Source organism: Cryptomeria japonica, chromosome 9, assembly GCF_030272615.1.
Source record: "Cryptomeria japonica chromosome 9, Sugi_1.0, whole genome shotgun sequence".
In the NCBI taxonomy this organism is placed as follows: Eukaryota; Viridiplantae; Streptophyta; class Pinopsida; order Cupressales; family Cupressaceae; genus Cryptomeria; species Cryptomeria japonica.
The window spans coordinates 165,527,917-165,554,720 of record NC_081413.1 but is presented as its reverse complement, the minus strand read 5'-3'; the positions used below and the strand labels follow the sequence as shown (position 1 = coordinate 165,554,720).

General features: G+C 37.6%; 1 protein-coding gene across 1 annotated transcript; it reads left to right on the top strand.

The window, feature by feature from the left end:
• The first annotated feature begins 575 nt into the window (after positions 1-575).
• On the top strand, positions 576-1,988 carry LOC131037828 (probable carboxylesterase 18). The gene has a single exon (XM_057970063.2). It carries the CDS (start codon positions 705-707, stop codon positions 1,728-1,730), a length of 1,026 nt encoding a protein of 341 aa, XP_057826046.2. The 5' UTR covers positions 576-704; the 3' UTR covers positions 1,731-1,988.
• The last annotated feature ends 24,816 nt before the right edge of the window (positions 1,989-26,804 follow it).

Here is a 26,804-nt window from a genome sequence, read left to right as displayed (position 1 = left end):
AAAAATAAAAAAAATGTAAACAATATAAATTTTCTTCTTATAATAATTTGAAAATAAAATCGAATATATATTTATTAATATAAAAAACCAACTACCTCTAACATTAAAAACTTACACATGACTTTTTAAGCCCTTCCCTTTCAAGACATAATGTTAAAGAAAGGGAGTAGGAACTTGTCACACCACCACCCATGACTTTTTTGTGTCCTTGAACTACCTTACCAACTGGCATACTCATAATTTCTTCCTTACTTCCTTCTAATCTGGATTATCTCTGACCTTACCTATCTTTTCTCAAGGAAAACTTCAAAATAAGCAATTATACTAATCTGGACTATCTCTGACCCTAATGGAAGATAGGATGCATGGCATTTCTTTCTAAAAGATGCTTAAAAGTGAAAAAGCCAAATAAAGTAAAGTAATTTTATAATATTTTATTTAAAAAAAACTACAATACCTGTTTTTTTTTTTTTTTTTTGGCATGAGCCCCGGTTTGCCGTTTTTTTGCATGAGGCGCCCCCCCCCCCCACACGTAAAATTTGGCAATATTAGGCCATCTTCCAACCACAATGATGGAGACCCAAAATGCGTGTTACTTTCATCACACGAAACTGTTTACCAAGCCCACCAATTCCATTTATTTTTTTTATGTAACATTCTTTTTTATATCCCCAATTCCTCCTTCCTTACAATTGTTTGCAGAGATGGCAGAGAATGCCTCCAGTTATACGAGGGCCACCGTCAATTCCGTCCCATTAAAAATCCGTGTGATGTGTCAGATCGTCAAATTTGCCAGTTATTTGACGCGCAGAAGCGACGGCACCGTCAATCGCCGCCTCTCGAAATGGCTTGAACGCAGGGCGCTGCCAAACGAAAAGCCGGCTCACGGCGTTTACACCAGAGACATTGTCATCGATAACGTTACCGGCGTATGGCTCCGGCTCTTTGTTCCCGTCGAAGCCACCGGCGAAAAGATCCCGGTCGTCGTGTACTTCCACGGCGGCGGCTTCTGTGCCCTGTCAGCCGCCGACGTGGTGTACGATGTTTTCTGCCGCAGACTGGCTCGGCGGAGTGGAGTTCTGGTGGCTTCCGTGGATTACAGGCTGGCACCCGAGCACAAATACCCTGCGGCTTACGAGGACTGCTTTGCCGCGCTGGCATGGCTGAGAAGCAATTCTGGGGTGAACCACTTGCCAGCTCAGGCTGACCTGTCGCGTTGCTTTCTCATGGGGGATAGCGCCGGGGGGAACATTGTTCACCACGTCGGATGCCGCGTGGCAGAGGGGAAGGAGGATTTGCGGCCGGTGAGAGTTTTAGGGCACGTGTTGATTCAGCCGTATTTTGGTGGCGAGGAAAGAACGGCGGCGGAGGTGAATTTGAAGGAGGCGCCGCTAATTACAGTGGAGAATAGTGACTGGTATTGGAGGGCTTTTTTGCCCGAGGGGGCGAATAAAGACCATCCTGCCGCTAATGTGGTGGGGTCCAATTGTAGAGATATTTCGGGCTTGGCGGTTCCGCCAAGTTTGGTGGTGATTGGAGGGCTGGATATTTTGCAGGATTGGCAGAGCAGATATGCGGAGTATTTGAGGAAAATGGGGAAGGATGTGGAGGTTTTGTGGTATGATAATGCTGTGCATGCTTTCCATGCTTTTCCTGGCTTTGATTTGGCGAAGAAATTTTTGGACGATGTAGATGGCTTCATCCACAGGACGTTAGCTAAAGTTAGCTGAACTCTTGGTTGGTACTTGATTTTGGAGTTTTCTGCATATATCTCGGTTAGCTAAAGTTAGCGGAACGGACTTCTTTCTTTCCTTAGTTTGTGTTTATGGCACTGGTTTGGCTTTTTATGATAAGTTATATTGAAATTACCAACAAAAAAATATGGGTGATATGGGATTATGTTCTAAAGTTAGATTTCTAAATGAAATGTGATTTAAAAGAATAAGAGCAATTATATAAAACAAATAAGGGTTGATGGTTTGGTTTGATTGGCAAGAGCATTCAGTGATAGGGTTAGGAGGTCTAGTCTTCCTCCAACTCATGTGGTATTGGAGGACATCTTGCACCAGCATCATTGGTCAGTTAATTCCTGATGCATTACAACTACAATTTAATGGGGGGTTACCCAATTCCTATAGTCTAAATAAAACAAACAAAAATATAGGGGAAAAGACACAGTTGAACGTGTTCCAATTCTTGTGATAGAAGTTGTTGATTTAATACCCCCTTCCATACTTGCTGATTTAATGTCCATTTTTTTTACAATATTGCACCAATAGTTGCCACATCAACTGCATAAGTATTGGAGCCCTTTTTGCACACCTATTGGTCTCACTTTTTTTGGGGTTGTTTTGGACACCTTGGCAAAAAGCATGCTGATGTGGCATCATATTTGATGATGTGGCCTTGAAACCTTAGTTATAAGCAGGGGACTTGCCAAGTAAGCTACTGTAAAAAATTGGGAGTGATTTGAAATTTCCACGTAAGATTGGAGTGATTTGAAATTTCCACGTAGATACTTCATAAAAAAATTAATAGAAAGTATGTATGATATAATGTTTGCTAAACATTAAAAAAATTGTGAACTATCTTTGTATGCACTACAAACTCTTCATCTCTAGTAGTAACTTCAAACTTCTTTCATAAAGACTTACACATTTTTTAAATAAAATTTAAGATTGTTAGTTTAACATAGCTTTCACTATAACCAACGATGTAGTTTGATTGTAGCCCTTACTATAAGTTCTACAACTAGCATACCTATATTTTATAAATAAAATTTATGTAGAGGATGCAAGAGATAACAAATTTAAAAAATCTTTACCTTTAACATAGATTAATTAAATTCATATGATTAATATTTATTAGAATTTAGTCTTACCTTTTAGCATAGATTATTAATTTCATATGGTTAATAATTATTAGAATTTAGTTTTATTTTAGAATATAAAATGTAGATTTAATTTTTTTTTTTATAATTTAATAAGTAATAATAAGTTGCATTTTAGTTTAGATTTTACTCTTAAACTTATTTTTAAATTATCCGTGTCTAGTCATTATTATAAATAATAATAATAATAATAATAATAATAATAGAAAGTTTCTTTTTAATTTAGATTTTAGTCTTTAATTTTTAATTTTTAAATTTTTAATCATTAAAATTACATCGAAAAAATGGGTGGGTGCCATTGTAGTGTTACGCCTCTCGACGTAAGTAGAAATTTGACAAGAAAAATAATCAATCCTTTTCAAAATGAATGAAGGAGAATAAAATTTATTTTATATGCACATAAGTTAAATAATTAAATGGTATTAATATTTAGATTTTTTTTTGATGTCATAGGATTTGGAAATGATAAATGTGTTGAATAATAAATTAAGTGGATAAATAAATGAATAAAATAATGAATGTATTTAATTAGAAAATTGTGATGGATGATGCATGCTAATTTGTCAATAGTGGAGAATTTATATTTGATGATTAGATGAATATCTTGGAATCTATGAACACTTTGTTTATTGCTTTGGTTGTTTCTATGACTACAAAATTGATTTGGCATTTGTTGATATGATTTGATTCCAATATCTTGATGTTCTTAGTCTATCTTAAACAACAAACTTATTATAATGTATTTTGGTTTATGTATGGTAGAAATAATTACTCCCTGATGTCAAACCATGTATGGATACATTCAACAACTAGGTAAATGATTTTGAGGAAAACACTCTCAAGAATGTAAAATGCCCTAAATGTGTGCGTAATATAGATTTCTTCATAAATGCTGGTAATAATATGTGCAAGTAGTAATGATATATCTAGGAATGATTAGATGTACTAGCATGACATTGTATATGAACTAGGGTTAGCTCTTAAATACAACAACAAGTGTCACAAATGAAATACTTTGATCCCCTTGAGTTAACACGAAATTATGATTAGAATAGGTCAAGTTAGCCCCAAAATAGAATTTGAATGTTAGAAGAGGGACCATTTTTGCAAGTGTGAAAATGATTAGAGTAGGAAAGCGGTAAAATTGAGGATGAAGAGCCATCCTTGGGAGTGAGTGTAGGTATGAATGGATAAAGTTTGGATTATGTGCTCACTCCTAATTGGAATTGTGTCATTTGTAGACTTTTACAACATAAAGACTAATTGAGCCAAAATGAGTCATAAAAACATATGAAAAGTGTGTGGCTTGCATTTTTCAGCATTAGAAAATTAAAAAGGTAAAATTCTAATCCTAAAGCATTTTTCACCATTGGAAAATTTAAAATGTAAAACCCTAATCCTAAAAAATAGTTGGTATAATATTTATTTTTTAGGTTAATGCAATTTAAACACACAGACACACATAGAGAGACGCATACACACACACACACATGCACACACACACGCGCACGCGCATGCACACACACACACACACACACACACACACACACACACACACACACACACACACATGCACACACACACACAAAGTTTTTTTTATGTTTTAAGCAATGCAAGTGCATGAAAACCACCTTAGATCAAATATGCCTTTGATTGACGATCTTTCATTAGAAGGCCCTTTATTTGAACTCCCTTATGTGGTTTTTCCTCATTTTGATAAACCATATTTTAATAGAAAATTTTGACTAAGTGAAAGTTGGACGCGTCTATTTAGGCTCCAAAAAGACAGTATGGATTGACTAACAAGTGTGTTAGTCGCACATGTTACACCATCGATTTTGCAATTAACGGCTGCGATTGACTAACTTGTCACTAACACGCTATACGAAAGGTCTATTTTGGAGCTAGAATAGTTGCGGCTGTGAAAGTTTTGGGCAATCAAATGAAGGTAAGATGACCCAAGATTTATTTATTTGAACATGAGTTTTTAACCAAACAAATTTTTTTCTTTGACATGTATAAAATAGAAAAATATGTTTTTCCCTTCTAAAAATAAGACTAGGTTTTCCATATAGATGTCCTGACTCCTTATTTCAAATATTTTTTATCTTAATTTACATGTGTCCAAAAAAAAATGCTAGATGGAAGAATATATCTTTAAATCATAATTAATCGAAAATAAATATGCAACAAAATAAATTACACAAAAAATATGCATGCCCTATGTATCAGTGTTAATAATCTAGATTAAGAAATAATGAAGTGATCTTATTTATAAAAAAATTATGATGGACAAGAAGATATATCTCACTAAGAATACTATTAAGTATAAAAACTTACATATATTTAAAAAATGAGATTTGTAAATTAATATTTGGAATCTATTTATAAAATTTAAAAAATATATCTTTTGCACCATCTTCGAATTCTTAATGTTTTGCTTGCTATAAGTGATAGAAAGTGAAGAATGGGTGTCTCAATTATGCTTCTACCTATATTTATCCTTATGAATGTGGATGTTGGTGCAATGATTGTTGTGATTGAATGTGACTTTGCATAAGTTATCTTAGATCCAATTCATATATTATCTAAATGACCTAGGCTTCTTGTCCTTTTATGCAACACTAGGTAGCATTCAAAATTCAAAGTTCCAACTTATTTCATTAGGCAATAGCTAGTTAAGATCAAGTCATCTTGTTTCATGGTTAATTTTAAGTTTGGAAATATGGGATTAAGGCTTCATTTGTTGTTGTAACTCGAGACTAAGAATAGCTAGATTAAGGACATGATTTGGATCCAATGGGAAATGATACTTTGGATTAGCTTAGTTTTTGGATGAATGTGGACTCTTGCACATAAATAAGCCATTTTAACACTTGACTTTTCATTAGGTACAAAGGAATAAATTGAGTCCAAAAATAGTGGGAAAAGTGAGATATTATTTTTACCTTTGCATTATACCCCTACTTTGACTTTCAATTGAACTCGAATGAATTATGCATGTCAAAGAAAACAAGTAGCTAACATGAAAGTAAATAAAAAACACATACAAATAGTATATGTATATGGGTGATGGTCTATTCAAAATCCATGTAACGATACATCCTTCTTTAGACTTGCATGCACTAAATTATATTAGTATCATGTGATAAAAATACTAAATAAGAATGAACACTACTTAACAATGTCAACAACTAAAATTTAAATAAAAAATAGGTTTAGGATTCTTGAATGAACCCTTATAACTCCAAGATTGATAGGTTCATTATCCTTGAATATACGATTACAATTTGTGAAGATGGAGATGCAAGGTTCTCAAATGGACCATTACAACAATGCTCCAAATAGAGAAATTTATGGTGTAAGATCCTTGAATGAACCATTATAACAGTGCTCCCACTGACAAAACATAGTGTAGAAACTCCAACAAGCGACTGAATTGATACAAGATCAATGCAAGACACTTAATGAGCCACTACCTAATCATAATCATGAAATAATTAGTGGTAAAATATGCCCCTTCAAATGGATTACATAGATAATGACACAAAATATTTGACGAAGGTAACATATAAAGGTATAATCGTTGAATCTTTATAAACATGTAATAGTGTCATAGATAACATTGTATAATAATTATTAGGTAAACCATCTTGAAACATGACCATGAAATAACATATTGTATGTGGGAAAAGCGGGTCGATAGAACTCGAAATGTTGAAAATGGAGCTCTATGGAGCCTTGCTCACACACCCACAAGACTTCTTGGTGCAAGCTATGGAGTTATGAAGTATAACTCAGCTTCCCAAGGATGGTTCCATGGTTCTCTATCTTGCACGGTCCCTCAAACCAATGTTTTTGCTCTCAGATCACTGAGCAAAATGGTTTAGGGATGGCAAACGCAAGAACGAGGGATGCTTTTTGTTGATTTAATATGAGATGCATCCTAAGCTATGCATGATGCTACAAATGCAATAAACTAACTATAAGATGACAAGGTTAGTAAACAAAACTATCCTAGTATACTATACTAGTTCATGATTTAAGCTATATGATAAGGAACATACTCTAAATTAGCATATTTAGATTAATTCCTGATTTAAAAGAGAAGTTAAATGATGAGCATATAATGAGATATGAAAGCTTGAATGGATTTGAGTATAAGTGAGATGCTAAAGTCTTGGATGATATGAAAATGGAGGGATGGGAGCTTTATTTATAGCAAAAATAGGGCAATGGATGGCCAGGATTGAAAGAGGCAATCAAAGGTTGAGTTTGAAAGTTGAGAATCCATGTTTGCAATTGGCACCAATGAAATGGTGACAATTGTCAACATAAGACTAGGTTGAGGGGAGAGGTAGGAAGCATTAAATGCTTGAGAAGACCTCATGGTTACCCTAGGGGTTAAGGTTAAGTTAAGATTACCCATTGGATAAAGCTTTTACCCAAAGGATAAACTCTTGTGCAAAGGTTTAAGGATAACCATGGTCAAAGCAATAAATGCTTGATGAGACCCTTGGGTTACATGGAGGTTGAGTTTATGGAAATTCTTTAACCATGTAAGAAGGTTTGAGTTAACCATTAATGGTTATGAAGACTTTGGAGACAAATTTGTAAGAGCCCTTCCAAATTTGGGGGCATTCAACAAGTTAGCTTGTTTGAATGGATAAAGGCTTTAATGCCTTTTGAAGACTTTACTCCAAATTTGAGAAGTGACCTCCTCAGATTTAGGGGAAAGGGATAATGGATGGGTTTTGGGTTAATTGATTAGGTTTAGAAGAATTCTAGAAGAATTAGGAATAGGATTTAGGATGCAAGTGGGAGGTGTAGGATTTTGCAAGTGGGTGAGGGAAAATAGGTTTTATTAAAATAAATTGCTTTATTTTAATTTGGTTGTAATTAAATAAATTAGATTTATTTAATTTAGGATAACTATTTTAATTAAAATTGAATTTAATTAAAAAGTGGATAGGGGCTTTAATTGAATAAAATGAATTATCCTATTAAATGGTATAGTGAATTTAATTAAGTAATTTACTTAATTAAATAGAGGAATGCGGATAATTTAGTTAAATTGGATTTAATTAAACATATAAATGAACATAAAATATTCATTTAGGAATATGGTCATTTTTATACGTCTACATTTTGCCCCTCTTTGAAGTGACGTGTGTGCACATGTTATTTCAAAGAAAATGGTGTGTCATTGCGATTTTATGATCGATGTCATTTTTATGATTTTTAAGTCATGCCCAGATTTGATTTTTGATGGTGATGCCCCCTCAGGAGATGAATCAATATTTTGAAAATTTTGATTTGATTGGATGATTCGTGTTTGGTGTGTATGATTTTGGCTATGTGAAATGTTTAAATTGATTAATCTCCTGATAATTTACGCGTTTGAGGGTGTAAGGGAGACCGCGAGCAAATTACATGATGATGTCCCTAACCCTAATTTCATTTTTCTCCTATAAAAGGGGAAAAGTGCTTTGATTTGATTCATTTGTGCATTGTTGACTTCTGAGAAAGAGATTGTGGAGAGAAGTCAAAATGCCCATTCCGCACTCCAGGCATCATTTTGAGTGCGTTCGGAGGTATCGGAGACCTGCCGTATATGGACCACCAGTAAGTCAATCTTTTTGACCCTTTCTTGATTTTTATTTTGTCGTTGTGGTCAGTTTTTTGGAATTTTTCACGCGGGGTTCATGGTTTAGCGCATAGGGGTCTTAGTTTAGCGCATATGAAAATTGTTGTAGCGCATGGGGTTTTAAATTTTGGGTGTGTCCGAATTTTTAGGGTAGTGCATCTGTTTTCTAGGTTAGCGCCTGAGGTTTTTAGGTTAGCGCATGGTATTGGATTAGCGCATTAGTGGCATAGGGTAGCACAGAAAATGAAAAGATTAGCACGTCAATTTAACCTAGCGCATAGGCTGCTTAGAGGCTCGCATGTGCAGGGGGAAGTAGCGCATAGAGTAGATCTAGCACATAGGGTTAAATAAGTAGCGCGGTCGTAGGATAAATTAGCGCATAGAGTTAGTTTAGTGCATAGGGTGGATAGAATAGCGCGTGCAAAAAACAGTTTAGCGCGTGGATGGATTTTAGCACGTAGACAAGCTGTTTTAGCGCATTGGGAAAAATTTGGTGAGAGAGGGCGATTTTTGCGAATGAGAAAAAGTGATAGGACAAGGCCATTTTTGCCAGGATGGGTGTAATTTGTGCGTTGTTGTGTCTGCTATCATGGTGTTTGTTAGTTTGTCCAATATAACTTGTTTTGATTTGTGATATTTCAAGTTATGCATTAGATATTAATGTGTTGTTTTAATCAAAGCATGATTTGTTTTTGCACTGTGTTTCAAGTTCAATGTGTGAAGCCTGATTTGTGTTACAAGCTGATATGGGTTGGAAACTTGATTTGTTTTTCAAGCTGATCTGAGTTGGAAACTTGAGTTGTTTTACAAGCTGATATGGGTGGGAAACTTGATTTGTTTTACAAGTTTAGGTGATGTGGAGACTTGAGTTGTTTTACAAGTTTTGATATGGTTTTTGATAACTTGATTTGTTTTACAAGTTGATATGGAATGACATGATGTTGAACTTGATGTAGATGAGCAAATTGTTTCATGTTTTTAATGTGATTTTGATTTTGATATCTTTGTTTTGATGTGGAAACTGATATTGGACTTGTTTTGCTGTTTGACAGGAGCGATTGGGAGTGGTTTAGTCGCGCGAGCGATTTCCTAGACCTTGGACTTTGATACCATGATTGGCATAGGCCGACCTTGACATTATTGAAAGATGTGGTCTTACTTCCCTATTGGATATGCCTCGGTTCATTGTGAACCGGGGTTTACTTACAGCGCTCACAGAGAGGTGGCACATTGACACAAACACTTTTCACTTTGCCACGGGTGAGATGACAGTCATGCCAGAGGACTGTTACAGGATCCTGCGCATACCAATAGTAGGTTCACTACTACCTTACGAGCAGTTGGAGGAGGGCCGGACAGAGGCACTTCGCCGTATATTCTAGGATGAGACAGTTTGTGGATATGAGATCCCCTGGCAGGAGTTCTTGGACTTGGATTATGCACCTCTTCCATCAGTACTGGAAAGGTTTATAGGTGGCTTTCTATGTCCCGACCGTAGGTCGAAGGGACTATTTGTGGGATGGGGGCTGGTTTTAGAGGATATGGTGACACAGGGCCACAGGTTCATGTGGGGATCGGCTATGCTAGCCCAACTGTATAGGGATTTGCACAAAGTGGTATACCTGGGTTACGACAGTTTGTCAGCTGGCGTGACGCTCCTACAGGTATGGTGCTGGGAGCACATTTCGGCAGCCAGGCCATTAGTAGACAGAGATAGGCCCGTTGGATGCGCCTATGCCTATGGTTACAGGGGTCTAGTTGTCCAACGGAAGCTGGGCAAACTAGAGCATTGGAAGCGAGTGTTGGACGACATTGATACGGTCACTTGGCGATCGTATACAGGGTGTGAGGTATGGGCGGAGGACGGGCTGGAGATGCCCTATGTTTTCATGATGCGATACCTGATCGGGAGGACCCCATTCGTGATCGAGAGATTCGTGGTCACCAGAGTTTTGCGGTAGTTTGGTCGGCAGTAGGGTATACCACAGGGGGCCTGCTTGTATGCACGCCGGAGGTAGGACATACCAGATTGGGGTCCGACTATTGACAGTGCGGCGGCTGTAGAGGAGTTTGTTAGCTTAGCAGGCCAGATATGGGATTATGCCCCAGAGATTTTGGATGCTGGCATGACAAATGAGTTTGCTAGATTGTTCTCCGTGCAGGCAGTGGTGAGGATATCAGATCCAGAGGAGATGCGACCTTCATTTGATGATGATGATGATGATGAGGGAGGTGGAGATGATGAGGATGATGGAGATGGTGGAGGAGGTCAACGAGGGAGAGGAGATCGGGGGAGGAGAGGAGATAGAGGGAGGAGAGGAGATAGAGGGTTGGAGAGAGTAGTTAGATGGGCGGTGATGGACAGAGGGAGAGGCGGGTTGACCATTGGAGCAGGTAGTGAGGGGATGGTGGGGGAGGTTTTAGCTACAGTGGGGGGAACTGATGAAGCGACACAGCCAGTTCAGAGGAGGAGGACGGATGTGCTACCGCCTCCAGCACTGAGGAGAGGTAGAGGGAGAGGGGATGCCCCTTCACAGGTACCCCTACGGGTCCGGATCCCTACTCATGTGGAGGATGCATAGATTAGGACCTTACAGATGACGGTACAACAACTGCAGGCACAGTTATTGACGCATCAGCGACAGATTGCACAACTGACCACTGAGCGAGACATAGAGATAGAGCGGTGGGGTCGAGCGAAGGAGCTTGCAGCGAGTGTGCAGAGAGCAGCAACGGGTGGTCTGATGAGAGACACCCTGAGAGAGCTTTCTTGGAGAGCTCAGGAGGCGGAGTACTACCGTCGTCACTATGAGGCTGCGGTACCTAGGGATCGCCGAGTATAGAGCTTTACATAGTCGAGATCTAGTCAATCTCGAGAGACCGAGTCGCGGTCAGAGAGCCGAGGTGTGACAGGGCCATCGAGACATGATCCTCTTGGAGATCCTGGGGTGGGGACTTCTGGAGCTAGACCATCTCCGTCAGGGGATAGTCATACTTGAGAGACGTTGTCTCCGTTGTATTTTTTATCATTGTATTTGTTTGTACTGGGCACAGACATGACAGATTTTGTACATTTTGATCATTTTTGAGATATATATATATGCGACATCATTTTCTTTGATCATGTGGTGTGTTATATGGATGCATGTTCTATGTGCTCTTTCTTTATGATAATGCAATGCTTAGATATATGATATGATGCATGATGTAGGATGTATGCTTTGATATGCTATAAGATGTATCTTGAAAATGAGATGTATGATAATGATATGCTGTGAGATGTATCTTGAAAATGAGATGTATGATAATGATATACAACTAAGGTAAGAGTAAAATGATATGCAACTTAATGCAAGAGTAAGATGATAATGATGTGCAGCTAATGCAAAATGATATGTGACTACTTGTAAAATGATAATACAACTATGTTAAAATGATATGCGACTATGTTAAAATGATATGAAACTATGTTTTTGGAGCATCCTCATTCTGCATTTGCCATCCTGATATAACCATATGTTATTTGCTTTTGAGATAAGTATCATCATTGAGTATTGATTTGTTTGGGATATGTTGAAAATTTATATAAGCACAATGGTATAATTGAACCATAATGACCTGAGAAAAATTTACATGATTTTTGATTTTGCAAGATAGCACAAGCGTCAAGGTATAATTGAACCAGGACGACTTGAGTGCGTATTGCGTATAAACAGACAAGATTAAACTATTTGTATGCGCAAAGTGGATTCACGTCTTCAGTGATATGCTTTGAATCACGTCTCTAGACAAGTATTTACACAGTACAAATGATCGCTTAGCAGACAGAAGACTAAGAAAATATTGGAGTTGCCCCATGATCTCTATCTTTGAAGCTTTTAATGAGAAAATGTAGAGAATCCAATAATTTAAAAAGTTGAAAATGCAAAAATAGTCAAGATTTTATGTTATAATGCAACATTTATTACTTCAGAAAATCATCCATCTTTGGTATTTCTTGTGATGCTTTGTTGTTGCTTTTGCGATGAAGTTTAGCTTTCTTCATTGGATGCGTTGTTTCTGATTTTTGCTAATAGTTTCGATGTCTTGAATGTGTTGCAAATTTTGACGATTTATTGCCCCTAGCTGAGTGTGCCTCTTGATGTGAATATGTACAGTGATTTCCAAGCCATGGTGGAAGGTGGTAAAAGGATATATGGATAGACCAGGATAGTGACTATGCTAAGTATGTCCTGAATGGATATTTTCTAAGTGTTGGGCGATGGCCGATAGTGTTTTACGGTGAAGATAAGGATGTGGATATAGATAGAGGATTCGTCCTCTCACAATAGCACTTGTTACCAGGTTTTCACTAGTTGCTTTTATTGTACCTTTTTATTTGCTTTATTTGCTTCTTTTTTTTTTGGCTTTGGCTTTTCCCGTGCATTAGACTGCTCAAGTGTAGTATTTCTTTAGATGAATGTTGTTAGTTGGTTCTTCGAGCACGTCTCCTTCTGAGGTTGTGAGTTGATAGGCACTTGATCCATAGATTGATATGATGACATAGGGACCCAACCAGTTAGGTTCAAACTTCCCTTTCTTTTCTCGATCTTGCTAATTTCTTGGATTTTCTTTGAGGACTAGGTCACCAACTTTGAAGTTGCGAGGGATGACCTTGTGATTGTAGCTCTTGTACATGCGTTGCTGATATGCTTTGAGATGAGTGTAAGCATGCTGATGTCTTTCATCTAATAGTTACAGTTCTTGTAATCGGTTGACCCAATATTCTTCATCTGGGATTAAGCCTTTTAGAGAGACTCTGAGAGACAGAATTTCCACCTCTAGTGGTAAAATAGCTTCAGATCCATAGACCAATGAGAAAGGTGTTGCTCCTATAGGTGTACGGATGCTGGTTCTATATGCCCAAAGTGCTGGATTGAGTTGGATATGCCAATCTTTGCCTGCATCATTTACTGTTTTCTTGAGAATCTTCAATATTGTTTTATTGGATGCTTCTGCTTGACCATTTCCCTATGGGTAGTATGGTGTAGAGAACCGATGTTGTATTTTGAATTGTTCACATAGTTCTCGGACATCTTGGTTTTTGAATGGGCGTCCATTATCGGTGATGATGGAACATGGAATACCATATCTACAGATTGGATAGTTTAGGATAAAAGAGGCAATTTGTTTTCCAGTCACTGTGGTCATTGGGACTGCTTCTATCCACTTGGTAAAGTATTCGGTTGTAGTTATAATGAACTTGTGCCCATTTGAAGATGAAGGATGAATTTTGCCAACTAAGTCTAATCCCCACTGACAAAAAAACCAGGATGTTGTAAATGGCTGCAGTTCCTGTGCTGGTGCATGTATCAGATTGCCATGGATCTGGCATTTAGGACATTTCTTGGCGAAGTGGTAAGAATCTTTCTCCATTGTAGGCCAGTAGTATCCCATCCTTAGAAGCTTTTTAGCAAGAGTAGTCCCACTTGAATGTGTTCCACAAATACCTTCGTGAAGCTTGTGTAAAGCGGAATCAGAATCATTACGATCAAGGCAATGAAGAAGAGTACCATCTAGACCTCGACGGTACAAAGTATCAGCAGTGAGGGTATAACGGGCAGCTTGCCGGATAAAATTACGTTTTTGGTTATGGGATTGGTCAATGGGTAAGATGTTGTTCTTAAGATAATCATATATTGGTCCATACAAAGGGGAATCCGAATTAGTTAAGGCATAGATGACATGGGATTCAGAGTGGTCATAGGCTGGGGAGAACAGTTGCTCTACCAGAAACTCGTAAAGACTCTTTTGCTCTGGAATTTGTAGTAATGAAGTGATAGTAGCCATGGCATCGGCTGCTTTGTTGTTCAACCTTGGTATCTGCTCGAAGGTGATGTGTACAAAATATTGCTTGAAGTCATCCACCATTCGTTTGTAGGGTAGTAGCTTGTAATCTTTTGTTTGATAGTCGTTGTTGATCTGATTGACGACTAGTTGTGAATCTCCGTAGACCATTAACTCTATGATTTTCCATTCTACGTCCATTTTGATGCTTATAACCAATGCCTCATATTCAACGACATTATTCGTGCATGGGAACATAAGCCTATATGATCTTGGTATAGTGTGTCCTTCAGGAGTGATGAAAAGAATGCCAGCACCTGAACCGTGTTGGGTGTAGGATCCATCAAAGTATAGAGTCCATTGTTTGGTAGAAAGAGCAAGAACGTCCCTGTCTGGAAATTCAATCTCCATAGTTTGTTTTCCTGGTAGCGGTGCTTCAGCTAGTTGATCTGCAATTGCTTGTCCTTTGATGGCTCTTCTTTTTGTGTATTGGATGTCGAATTCACTGAGAATCATGACCCATTTAGCCAATCGTCTAGTAAGAGCTGCTTTGCTGAGTAGATATTTGAGAGGATCAATTTTTTCTACTAGCTTAATGGTGTGTGCTAGCATATAATGTCGGAATTTCTGAGATGCGAAGACCACTGTTAGACAAGCTTTCTCTATGAATGTGTAGTTGAGTTCATAGCCATTCAATGTCCTACTGATGTAGTAGATGGCTTGTTCCTTTCCTTGTTGATATTCTTGTGCCAATAGTGCCCCCAGTGATATATCTATTGTTGAGATATATAGGATAAGGGGCTTTTCTGCGACTGGTGGTACTAGAACTGGTGGATTCATCAGGTACTGTTTGATTTGATAAAAATATTCTGCACACTTGGTCTCCCATCTGAATGGTACATTTTTATGTAACAAATGGTTAAATGGGAGACTTTTATCTGCTAATTGAGTGATGAATCACCTGATTGATTGAAGTCGTCCTTGTAGAGATCTGAGTTGACTGATATTATTTGGTGGTGGCATTTCCATAATGGCTTGTACCTTTGCTGGATCTACTTCAATACCCTTAGCTGAGACTATGTAGCCTACTAACTTACCTGATGTTACCCCGAAGACACACTTCTTAGGGTTGAGTCTAACTTGGAATTTCTCCAATCGATCAAAGATCTTTGTTAGGATGCTGAGATGTTTTGCTCTAGTGAAGGATTTAGCTAGTAAATCGTCCACGTAGTCTTCCATAAATGTGTGCATCATGTCGTGAAAGATTGTTGTCATTGCTCTTTGATAAGTAGCCCCTGCATTCTTTAAGCCAAAAGGCATAACATTCCAACAGTACATTCCCCAAGGACAGGTGAACGCAGTTTTATCTTGATCTTTCGGGGCTATTTTGATCAGATTATAGCCTGAGAAATAGTCTATTAGTGAGAGCATTGCATGGCCCGCTGTGAGGTCTACAATTATGTCGATACTAGGCAGAGGAAAGTCATCTTTTGGACAGGCTTTGTTGACATCTCTAAAATCAGTGCAGATTCTGATATTGTCGTCTGGTTTTGATACTGGTACTATATTAGAAATCCATTCTGCACAGTCAATAGGTCGGATGAATCCAACGTCTAATAGTTTCTTCAGTTCAGCTTTGACCATGAGTACCACCTGTGGATTCATCTTTCATAGCTTTTGTTTTACTGGTTTAACTCCTGGAGAGATGGACAAGTGATGCATGATTAAGTGTGGATCTACTCCAGGCATATCAGCATACGACCAAGCAAAGTTAATTTTCTTTTCTTTAAAGAAAATGATAAATGCTGATCTTTCCTCCTCGGTCAGAGATTCTGCAAGGTGTATGTTTTTAATTGCTTCGGTGGTACCAATGTTGATTGATTGAGTGGGCTCAATCAATATGGGTGATCGCTCATGAAAGTGCTCTGGAAGAGTGTCAAGTCTCCCATCTTTAGGTGCCTTAAAAAGGTTTTCACCCTCAGATGCGTCCTTTATTTTTACTTTTTTGTGATCTAGAGCTGCCATTGATAGGTTTTTAGCATCAGATCTTTTACTTGGTTCATTTTTGTGACTGAGAGACTTGGCACTCCTTGATTTGCCGATATCGTTACTTTGTTCGCTGGTAGAGCCTGTTTCTGGATTAACGGTACATAGGTAGTGGATAATAGACTCATCGTCTGGAAAAATTGGTATATCATATATTTCGGGTTCATCCCAGTCAATGAGGTCAGGAAAGACAAGCGGTAAGGAATCGTTCGGTGGATCAAGTTCTGCTACTGTAAGTGTCAAGATAGAGGTTTCATTGTGATTGGTCTTAGTTTTAAAGAAGTCCAGGATTTCGTCGAGGTCTTCGATGGTATTATCTTTCGTATAGACTTGTTCATAATACTTTTGTTCACTTTCCTTAGCGTCATAGATATTCTGTGGTCCAAATTCAAGAGGTCTATCTTCTGCGTTATGCTCTTCTTGAGAAAGGGGTATGGTGCTAGTATTATTAGGGATATCTGTAGTAGCATTTGAGCAGGTACCCCATTCATATTCATTGGAATCAGTCTCTGAGGCATCATCCTAGATTCTATTAGTGCTGTGAACAGGTATGTTGTATGGTGAAAACAAATTTTTGATGATGGATACCATTTTGATAGTTTTTGTTGATTCGGTGTCAGATCCTGCTTCTACTTTCTGTATTTGTTCATAGACTGTGCCTCCTCAGGGAGAAATAACGGTATCCGGAGATGATTTTATTTGTTCTTGAGATAGTGGTGTTTGAATATGAGCTACTGCTGCAGATATGGCCTTCTTGTGGCTTAGAAGCTTTTCCTGATGTAACTTTTGTTCTTGACGTTCCCATGCCTTGCAGATTGTTTCTGTTGACTCAAATAGTGCTTCCTGCTAGGATTCTTCTTTGTACTTCTTCTTTGCTTTCCATTGAGGTTTTGCAGTTATGCGTGGCGGCTTTCTTAATAGGAAAGTGAGCTTACAACCCAATCCTGTTTTGTCTCTACGGGGCTGTGAAGGAAGATCTATGGGTTTAGTGACTCCTTTGCGTTTCCCAATAGGTCCTTTACTGTCATATCCCATTTGCTGCATGATTAAGTATCCTTTTCCATATAGGTGTGTTGGTAGAACAATGTCCAGAGCAGCTGCTCTGTTATCTTCTTCCTCATCTTTGTATAACCGGCTAAGAATGTCCTTATCTTCTGATTCATGTGCTAGAGTGCCCAATTGGATGAAGGTACCATCAAATTTGGTGATGGGCTGAGTTACCAGATGCATTGATGTAGTAGGCAAATCATGAGATGTGGGTGATGTTGGTAATTTGGCCAAACATAGGGGTTCCAAAGAGTATTCTCCCATACCTTGGTCTTTGATTTGCATTTGCTGCTTGAAATCTCCAGATAAGGAGTTGGGCTTTGCTGTTTGTAGATTTGATGTTGAGGATCTTTGCTTTTCTCTATTATGAGGAACTAAACTGTCCTGGGCTACCCCCATTACGTTGCAATGTTGAAAGGGGTTGTAATCAGCAGATATGAAGATCTCTTGTCCGTCATAAGGAAATTTGACACACTGGTGATACGTAGAAGGCACTGCTTGCATTTCATGTATCCAGGGTCGCCCTAACAAAATATGCATGTATCCAGGGTCATAGGTGAGATCTATGTCTAAGACCTAACACATAGTATCCTTTTGCACTGGTCCAACTTGAATGGGTAACATCACAGTTCCTTTAGATGACCTTTCCTCATCATCATATGCCTTTATGGTAATCTTCTTATGGGGATCAATAGACTCGTCTGAGAAGCCTAATGCACAGATAAGCTTTAAAGTACATATATTAAGTCCAACTCCTCCATCTATTAAGACTCTTTTTACTCGGTGTTTACAAACAATGACTTTCAATATGGAGAGGAGTGTTATGTGGATGACTCAAGGAAGTATTATCATGCTCTAAGAAGGTGAGGTTATGAGGTCCTGTCATATGGGCGACCATGGCTTGAAATCTGTCTGCATCCAGATCTTGAGGTACATTGGTTTCCAATAGCCCTTGTTCCAATATGTTTTTGTGTTTGGGTGATAGTTTAAGCAATTCTAGTATGGATATCTAAGTTGGAGTTTTGTGTAGTTGGCTAACCAAGTCATATTGGATCTTTGGTGTAGTAGTTGTAGGCGCGGTATGTCCTTTTAAGACATATTTATGAGTTCGGGTTGTTACATTGACAGATTCATGATCACGCTGATCTTGGATGGTGATGACATTTACCTGATGATCTTCAGCTGATATGTGATTGATGGTGTTGTTGTAGATATGGTTGATACGAGCTCCGCGTGTATCGTTCGAGGTTGAAGCTCCATCTTTGTTGTAATTTGGAAGAGGATTTTTAAAGGCTCCGTGGTCACCATTTGTTTTGAGACCATCTACCATTAAGTCACCTCGATCAATCATGTCTTGCACAATGTTTTTCAATCTCATGCAATCGTTCGTCTGATGACCCTTGTTACGATGGAAATCACAATAGTGTGAATCATTCCACCAAGGTGGTTTGATTTGGGGTTCATAGTTGCTGATTGCAGGCAAGGAGAGAATCTTGTTTGCCAGAAGTTCTCTGAATGTTGATTCTAGTGATTGTCCCAATGGTGTGAAGACACGCTTTTGGAAATTGTTTATGTTGTCGCGTGAATTGTTGCTAGGTCCTGGATTTGTGGTTTTGCTTTGAGTATCGTTGGTGTTGTTTGTGTTGAGTTGTCCTTGATTGGTGTTTGGTGCAGAGGTGTTAACATTTGGATGAGCACCTTTAGGATTTTTCGTAGCCTGAGGATTTCCGGATAATGCAAGCACTGGTTGCTTAGATTTTGGATCATGCGATTCATTGTTGCCTTTGTTTTTGTTTCGAGTCCAGAATCGAGATTTGTCCAAGTTGTTGTTGTTCTGGTTATTGTAGTTTGATGAATTTGTTCCTTCCTTGAAGAATTTGAGTGTTCCCTTTTTGACACACGCTTCCTTTACTTGAATGTCATTTTCAATCGATTTAGCGAAAGACGGTATGCATTGGAGTTTGAGCCTGTAACTCATTTCACAATTCAAGTTATCGATGAAGATTTCCATTTTCTCCTTTTCAAGAATATCCTGAGGATATCGTGATACCATACGTCGCCAACGTTGAAGGAATATCATGAATGTTTCGTTGTTCTTTTGTTTGGTGTTGCAGACGTCTAGCATGGTTATAGCGTGTTGAATGTTATAGGAGTATTGTGTTATGAACTTGTTAACCAATTCATCAAACGATCTGACAGGTGGCGTAATTTTGGATAACCATTCCATTGTTTGCCCTCCCAAGCTTCTTGGGAATAACCTCATCAGATAGGTGTCATCAGGAGCAAACTCGAGACTCATGGTACAAAATTCTCGGACATGATCACGGGGATCACTTTTTCCATCGTATTTGTCAAATTTAGGTACGTCTGAGTTTGGAGGAAAAGGGATCATGTGCAATCTCCTGTCGAAAGGATAAGGATAGATTTTGTTTAAAGAGTACTGTACTGTTGTCCCTTGTTGCATGTCTTGCATTTGTCTTTGTAACATTTGCATTTGTTGAGTAAGGGCAGCCAGAGGCACCTTGCTTTGTCGAGGGAATAGTTCTTCCCTTGTATTGATCCTGGGTTGAAACGGTGTTTGGAATAGTATGTTTTTCTCGGGAAGGTATTGTCTTGGTGTATGTTGCTCTGGTATGTTTTGATCCGGGATGTTTTGCATTGGTGTATGTTGTTCTGGTATGTTTTGATCCGGGATGTTTTGTTTAGGGTCTCAGGCTTCCCTTTCCCATTGTCGTTCTTGATATTCGTAATGCTGAGGGTGTGTCCTAAACAAATCTGCGTCAAGGTTTTCAGAGAGTTGTACTCCTTTACTTCTGAGCATGAGCAAATATTTTTCTTTGTCATTTTCCATGAGCCTTTCTACAAGCTTTTGGAATGAAGCGCTTTCCTGACATTCCTGAAGAAGCTTCTCAGAAATTTCAGTCTCCTCTAGGTGTGGACCTTCAAAAGGATTTGACAACCTTCGATTCATACTAGACTATGTGTGTGTCTCGCTTTGTTGGTTTTGTTGAGAGCGAGTAACAGGCATTTTAGTAGAAACTTTCAGTGATGAAGGGGACAAAATCCTCTTCGATGTGTTGCTCGGCGGTCGGTGGTTCAGGTTGGGGTGTATTATAAGTGATACACTCGTTAGGTAAGAATGTCGGATTGATCCTTCCTCCATGGTTTATGATTTGATTAAAAGCGGACTTTTGACAATATGCCCTAGTTTTTAAAGGCTCTTTGTCAAATTCGTTGGATTTGTTTTGGATATAACATTTGACGTGATGAAGGAATATTCGATGAGATTTGAAGAGTTGATGATTGATGTATAAAAACTTATTTCTCTTGATGAATTTGGAAAAACTAGGTTGTTGTTTCTTCAACGTGATGTTACGATAAAGATTCCTTCTTCTCAGAATATGGGGATTAGTCATGCATGAGTGATCAATGGTTTCCTTTGATTTGTTTGGATTCAATTGATCTTGTTTTGAAAATTCAAGTCTTACTCTATCAAAATGAAGGTTTAGATGCCCCTTCACGACAAAGTGTATCAAATGATATGGATAAAAGCCTCTCGATATGGAGACTTGATTTGACAACCTGAAATTTTTAAACAAGTGTTTTTGAGATGAAATCTGCGAGATGGTAAAGGATTCTATTGATACTTGTGATGAGGTTTCTAGATTATGATAAGATAGATATGCTTTATCGTGTGATCAGTGTTGGATTTTTACAATGTTTGTTTTGACACAAATTTGGCTCAAGAAATAGCTTTTAAAGTCTCGTTTTCACTACTCTGCTTTGATGAAAAATGATGCTGATGGAAAAAGGTTTCCGAAAATGTTTTCAAAATTTTTAAAATTCCTCACTATTTTGCCCCCTGTCTTTTTGCTTTTTGGTCACGCGCTAAAACAGAGACAAAATGCGCTACCGAAATTACTTTACACGCTAAAAGAATGACCACATGTGCTAGGCTGCCCCCAGACACGTGCTAAAAGTTTTGATTGTTTAAAATTTTGTTTTCTCTATTTTGAAAGGTTATGCACTAGTATGGGTCTATGACGTGCTAACTGTTAAACTTGATGCGCTAAAGTTTGGTTTCTACGCGCTAAGCTGATGCTTCAACGCGCTAGACTATTTTTCTGATGCGCTAGATGTTTAACATTGTTTTGGACTTGGGATAAAACGCTACTGTTTGGAATAGACACGCTAACTTGATGGTTTGATGCGCTAACCGAAATACCCTACATGGTAAGGAGTTGTCCCCATGCACTAATCTGCCCTGATTTTTCCTTTGGTTGGTTTTTTTGCAATTTTTGGATTTGATTGTGAGTTTTTCAGCTTTGATGGATGATTTTATGAAGTAATAAATGTAAGCACAACACAAAGAAGACAACCATTTTTGCTTAATCTAACAAAAAGTGTATGTTCTGCGAGGATGTGTTCAAATCCTCAATGTTTTAACAAGTTTGGATACAAAAAACACACTTCAGAAAGACTCTTTTTTCAAAGGTCATAAATAACATCATAGCCCACTAGTCTCGATACTCCGTCAGCTCAAACAGCCGTGTCACCCCCTAGAGGGCACTCATTTTTTTGCCTTTTGCCAGAAATTAACCCAAAGTGAATTGCTTCACAATTGAGTAGTTATCTTGGGAGATATATGGTGAGTAATCTTGGGGGCGGATTCTTCCCCACCCTTGCACTATGATGTTATAAATGTCTGGTTATTGAATCGGTTCAAAGTTTCTATTTCTATGGCTCGTAATCAGGCTTCCTGTTCGGCTGTCAGTGATAAACTCCCTCAGGAGGCTTCCTAACCTTTAGAACAAAGGCTTGATGTATCTCGAGGATACTGGGGGAAGGCTAATCGCTGCACGCAACCGTTGAAAAGGACTTTCGCCACTTTTCACTTTTGATTATAGTGGGTTGGAACACTTGGCATCAAAGCCATTTCCCACTTAGGTCGTTCCCTTCACACCGGCCATAAACGGCTTTAAGAGTTGATTTCAACTCCTCGGGAAGGCAGGCCTACTAAAGGATGTACTGCTTAAAATAAAGAAAGCTTTTAAGAGTGGTCTGACTTTTTGATCACCCAGTTAAGGGGAGAGCATATACCTTCCACTTTCAAAACAAGGCAAACAAAGTTCTTTTTAAGTCTTCAATTCAGTGATTTGCTAACCTCTATTTGGAGATGTTGCTCCAAAAAAGCATGGTGTTAATTTTACTTCCCCAAATTAGTGATTATTTAATCTAAGGAAATAACCAAGTCAACAAAGCAAAAAGGTTCGTTTTTGGTCAATAAAGAAAAATCAGTAAACAAAAAGGGGAATTACTTCCCTCTTTGATTGTAACAAAGCCTTTTAGGTGAGGTTCTTTCCTTTGTACAAAAAATCAAAGATGAATCCTTTTAAACACCAAAGGATGGTGAGGTTCTTTTTATTGATCTATTTTTGCAAAAAGAAATTGTTTGTCTTGTTCTTTTTAGAGCCCCAAAAATAGGTTTTCTTCTATGAAAGCAAGAAATGTTCGGTTTAGTGATTCTTTTTATAGCCCAAAGGAAATAAGTGAGTTTAATTCTTTTAAGAATAGAAGTTTAAAAATTTAAACTAACTTAACTAAGCTAGTGAAAATTCTAACTATCTTAAATTCTTAATGTTTAAGCTCCCATCTGCAACATTTTTTGTTAGAATCCTGCAAGAAGACAAGTTGAAAATGTTAGATGTTTGGTGGACTCCAACAAGTCTATTTTTCCATTCCCGATTACAAATTTTGGAATTTTGATTTCTGCCTATTTTTGGATGCGCTATAGAACAAACTGTACGCGCTACATAATAGTCGTAATGCGCTAATAGAAGTCTTCAACGCACTACACTGTTTTCGGGATGCACTACTCTGTGTGCCGAAAGTGCTGCTCTGTTTGTCGTCCACGTCGAGACCTACAGGAAAATTTTTAATGCTTATGCGCTAATAGATTGACTTGACGCGCTAGGTGAAGGACCCCACACGTTGAATAGTGAACTGGATGCGCTAGGCTGTTAACTAGATGTGCTAGGGAATGATTCCCACGTGCTGATTTTTATTTTCCATGGACCTGCAAAAGTGGATATATTTCAAAACCAATTAGATACATGGGGTAATGCCCCATGGTGGGCGCCAGAAATGTATGCGGGAAAAGCGGGTCGATAGAACTCGAAATGTGAGAAATGGAGCTCTATGGAGCCTTGCTCACACACCCATAGGACTTCTTGGTGCAAGCTATGGAGTAATGAAGTATAACTCAGCTTCCCAAGGATGGTTCCATGGTTCTCTATCTTGCACGGTCCCTCAAACTAATGTTTTTGTTCTCAGATCACTAAGCAAAATGGTTTAGGGATGGCAAATGCAAGAACGAGGGATGCTTTTTGTTGATTTAATATGAGATGCATCCTAAGCTATGCATGATGCTACAAATGCAATAAACTAACTATAAGATGACAAGGTTAGTAAACAAAACTATCCTAGTATACTATACTAGTTCATGATTTAAGCTATATGATAAGGAACATACTCTAAATTAGCATATTTAGATTAATTCTTGATTTAAAAGAGAAGCTAAATGATGAGCATATAATGAGATATGAAAGCTTGAATGGATTTGAGTATAAGTGAGATGCTAAAGTCTTGGATGATATGAAAATGGAGGGATGGGAGCTCTATTTATAGCAAAAATAGGGCAATGGATGGCCAGGATTGAAAGAGGCAATCAAGGGTTGAGTTTGAAAGTTGAGAATCCATGTTTGCAATTGGCACCAATGAAATGGTGAAAATTGTCAACATAAGACTGGGTTGAGGGGAGAGGTAGGAAGCATTAAATGCTTGAGAAGACCTCATGGTTACCCTAGGGGTTAAGGGTTAAGGTTAAGTTAAGATTACCCATTGGATAAAGCTTTTACCCAAAGGATAAACTCTTGTGCAAAGGTTTAAGGATAACCATGGTCAAAGCAATAAATGCTTGATGAGACCCTTGGGTTACATGGAGGTTTGAGTTTATGGAAATTCTTTAACCATGTAAGAAGGTTTGAGTTAACCATTAATGGTTATGAAGACTTTGGGGACAAATTTGTAAGAGTCCTTCCAAATTTGGGGGCATTCAACAAGTTAGCTTGTTTGAATGGATAAAGGCTTTAATGCCTTTTGAAGACTTTACTCCAAATTTGAGAAGTGACCTCCTCAAATTTAGGGGAAAGGGATAATGGATGGGTTTTGGGTTAATTGATTAGGTTTAGAAAAATTCTAGAAGAATTAGGAATAGGATTTAGGATGCAAGTGGGAGGTGTAGGATTTTGCAAGTGGGTGAGGGAAAATAGGTTTTATTAAAATAAATTGCTTTATTTTAATTTGGTTGTAATTAAATAAATTAGATTTATTTAATTTAGGATAACTATTTTAATTAAAATTGAATTTAATTAAAAAGTGGATAGGGGCTTTAATTGAATAAAATGAATTATCCTATTAAATGGTATAGTGAATTTAATTAAGTAATTTACTTAATTAAATAGAGGAATGCGGATAATTTAATTAAATTGGATTTAATTAAACATAGAAATGAACATAAAATATTCATTTAGGAATATGGTCATTTTTATACGTCTACACATATAATAAGAGGCAACAAGGTGCCCCCAAGTCTAAAGATAAAGAATAAATGATAACCAATATACTAGATGTGAATGTATAAGCATAAACATGGAAGAATATATAGTGAGGTGTAAATATACAAGCACACATTACAATAGATGAAATGTCACTTGACATAAAGGATAAATTAAGAAAGGCATACAGGTGACAAACAAGTATCATAAAGTCTGTGTAGATATGGAAAGGGGTTATGATGTATCTCAAAGATAAACGTCTTGACCCTATGAACAAAATGCACCTTAAATGATATTATATCTAAGGGCTCGGTTAGTTTAGGTTTTTCTTTCCACATTGCATCTCATTTTATTCAAAGCACTGCATCACATATAGTTTCTTTTCAAATGCATTGCATTCACACAATTCCCGTATCGGCATATATCAACATCAATAAAACAAGGCAACTGTCCAAGTTTATCATTTGTTTGCATTCAAGAGAAACAAGGGTCATCTCCTTTCTTAGATATTTAGACATGAAGTCTTTGAGGTCCTAAGGTCATTCATTTTCAACATTACCCTATGACGATGCTTTACTTATGGTTGGGTAGTAGTTTCACTATTTAAGACTTGTTACCCTAAAAACTATCAATTGCTATATCTCAAACACATTAACAAAATCTCTAATTCATTCTAGACACCTAGTTGATCATAAGACTAGTGAAAAATCTAAAATTCTACTTCAACATCATTATAATTGTCACACCCATGTAGGTTTCATTACTTACAAGTCAAGGCAAAAAAAGAAAGAATAGAAAAAGTGCTATGCCAAATATCCATCTCAAGGAAAAAGAGAAATGATATATAACTGAAATATCATGCATACAAGTGCGACAAAAAAATTGACTATGGGAACATGAGAGTAACTCCATCAAGGCTATGAACGCCTGCTGGCAATGGAGCAATATTTGAGAAATTACTGTCTATAACCTCGTTGGAGCTCTAAAAGCTTGCTGGCAGCAAGGCTCTATTCGGGATGCTTTTGAAGTTAGGATAATCCACGTAGCTAGTCAAATAGGATGCTAATGATCTTTAGTGAACACAAGAGCGGGGATTAACTCATTTGCACACACATGGGCAAAAGAAGATCAAAGTTTCAAAAGTTTTTCGTGTCTCCATTTGTAAATCCTAGTTACTCAGTGTGTTAATTTGGATGTTCCAAGGGACCTTAAGGATCGATTGATCGCTTATCTATGAAATGTTTTGTACCTCCAATTCAATTGGTGTATTACAAAATGCTAAACAAATGCAGTCATCCTTGATCGAATAGGAAATGCATATTCATCATGCATATTGCATTAACATAGGTCATGTCAAAAATTCATTGTCTCCACATGCATTATGCAGATCATCATGTCAAATAGGTCTGCACACTGGGGGCATAGCTAAAAAAATCCTAAAAATCCTAAAAAGTCCTAAAAAAATCCTAAAAATCCTAAAAAAATCCTAAAAATCCTAAAAAGTCCTGAAAAATTAAAAAAAGCAAAACAAAAATCAATCCAAAAACATCCATATAAGTCCTAGAAAAAATACTAAAAACATTCAAATATCAATCCACAAAAAAAATAAATAAAAAAATCAAAAAAATTGCAATAAAATGTCTCACAAGAATCAAACACCCTAGCAGATATCCAACAAACACTTTGTATGAATTTAACAAAGAATACAACTATCTAGTCAAACATTTGCAAT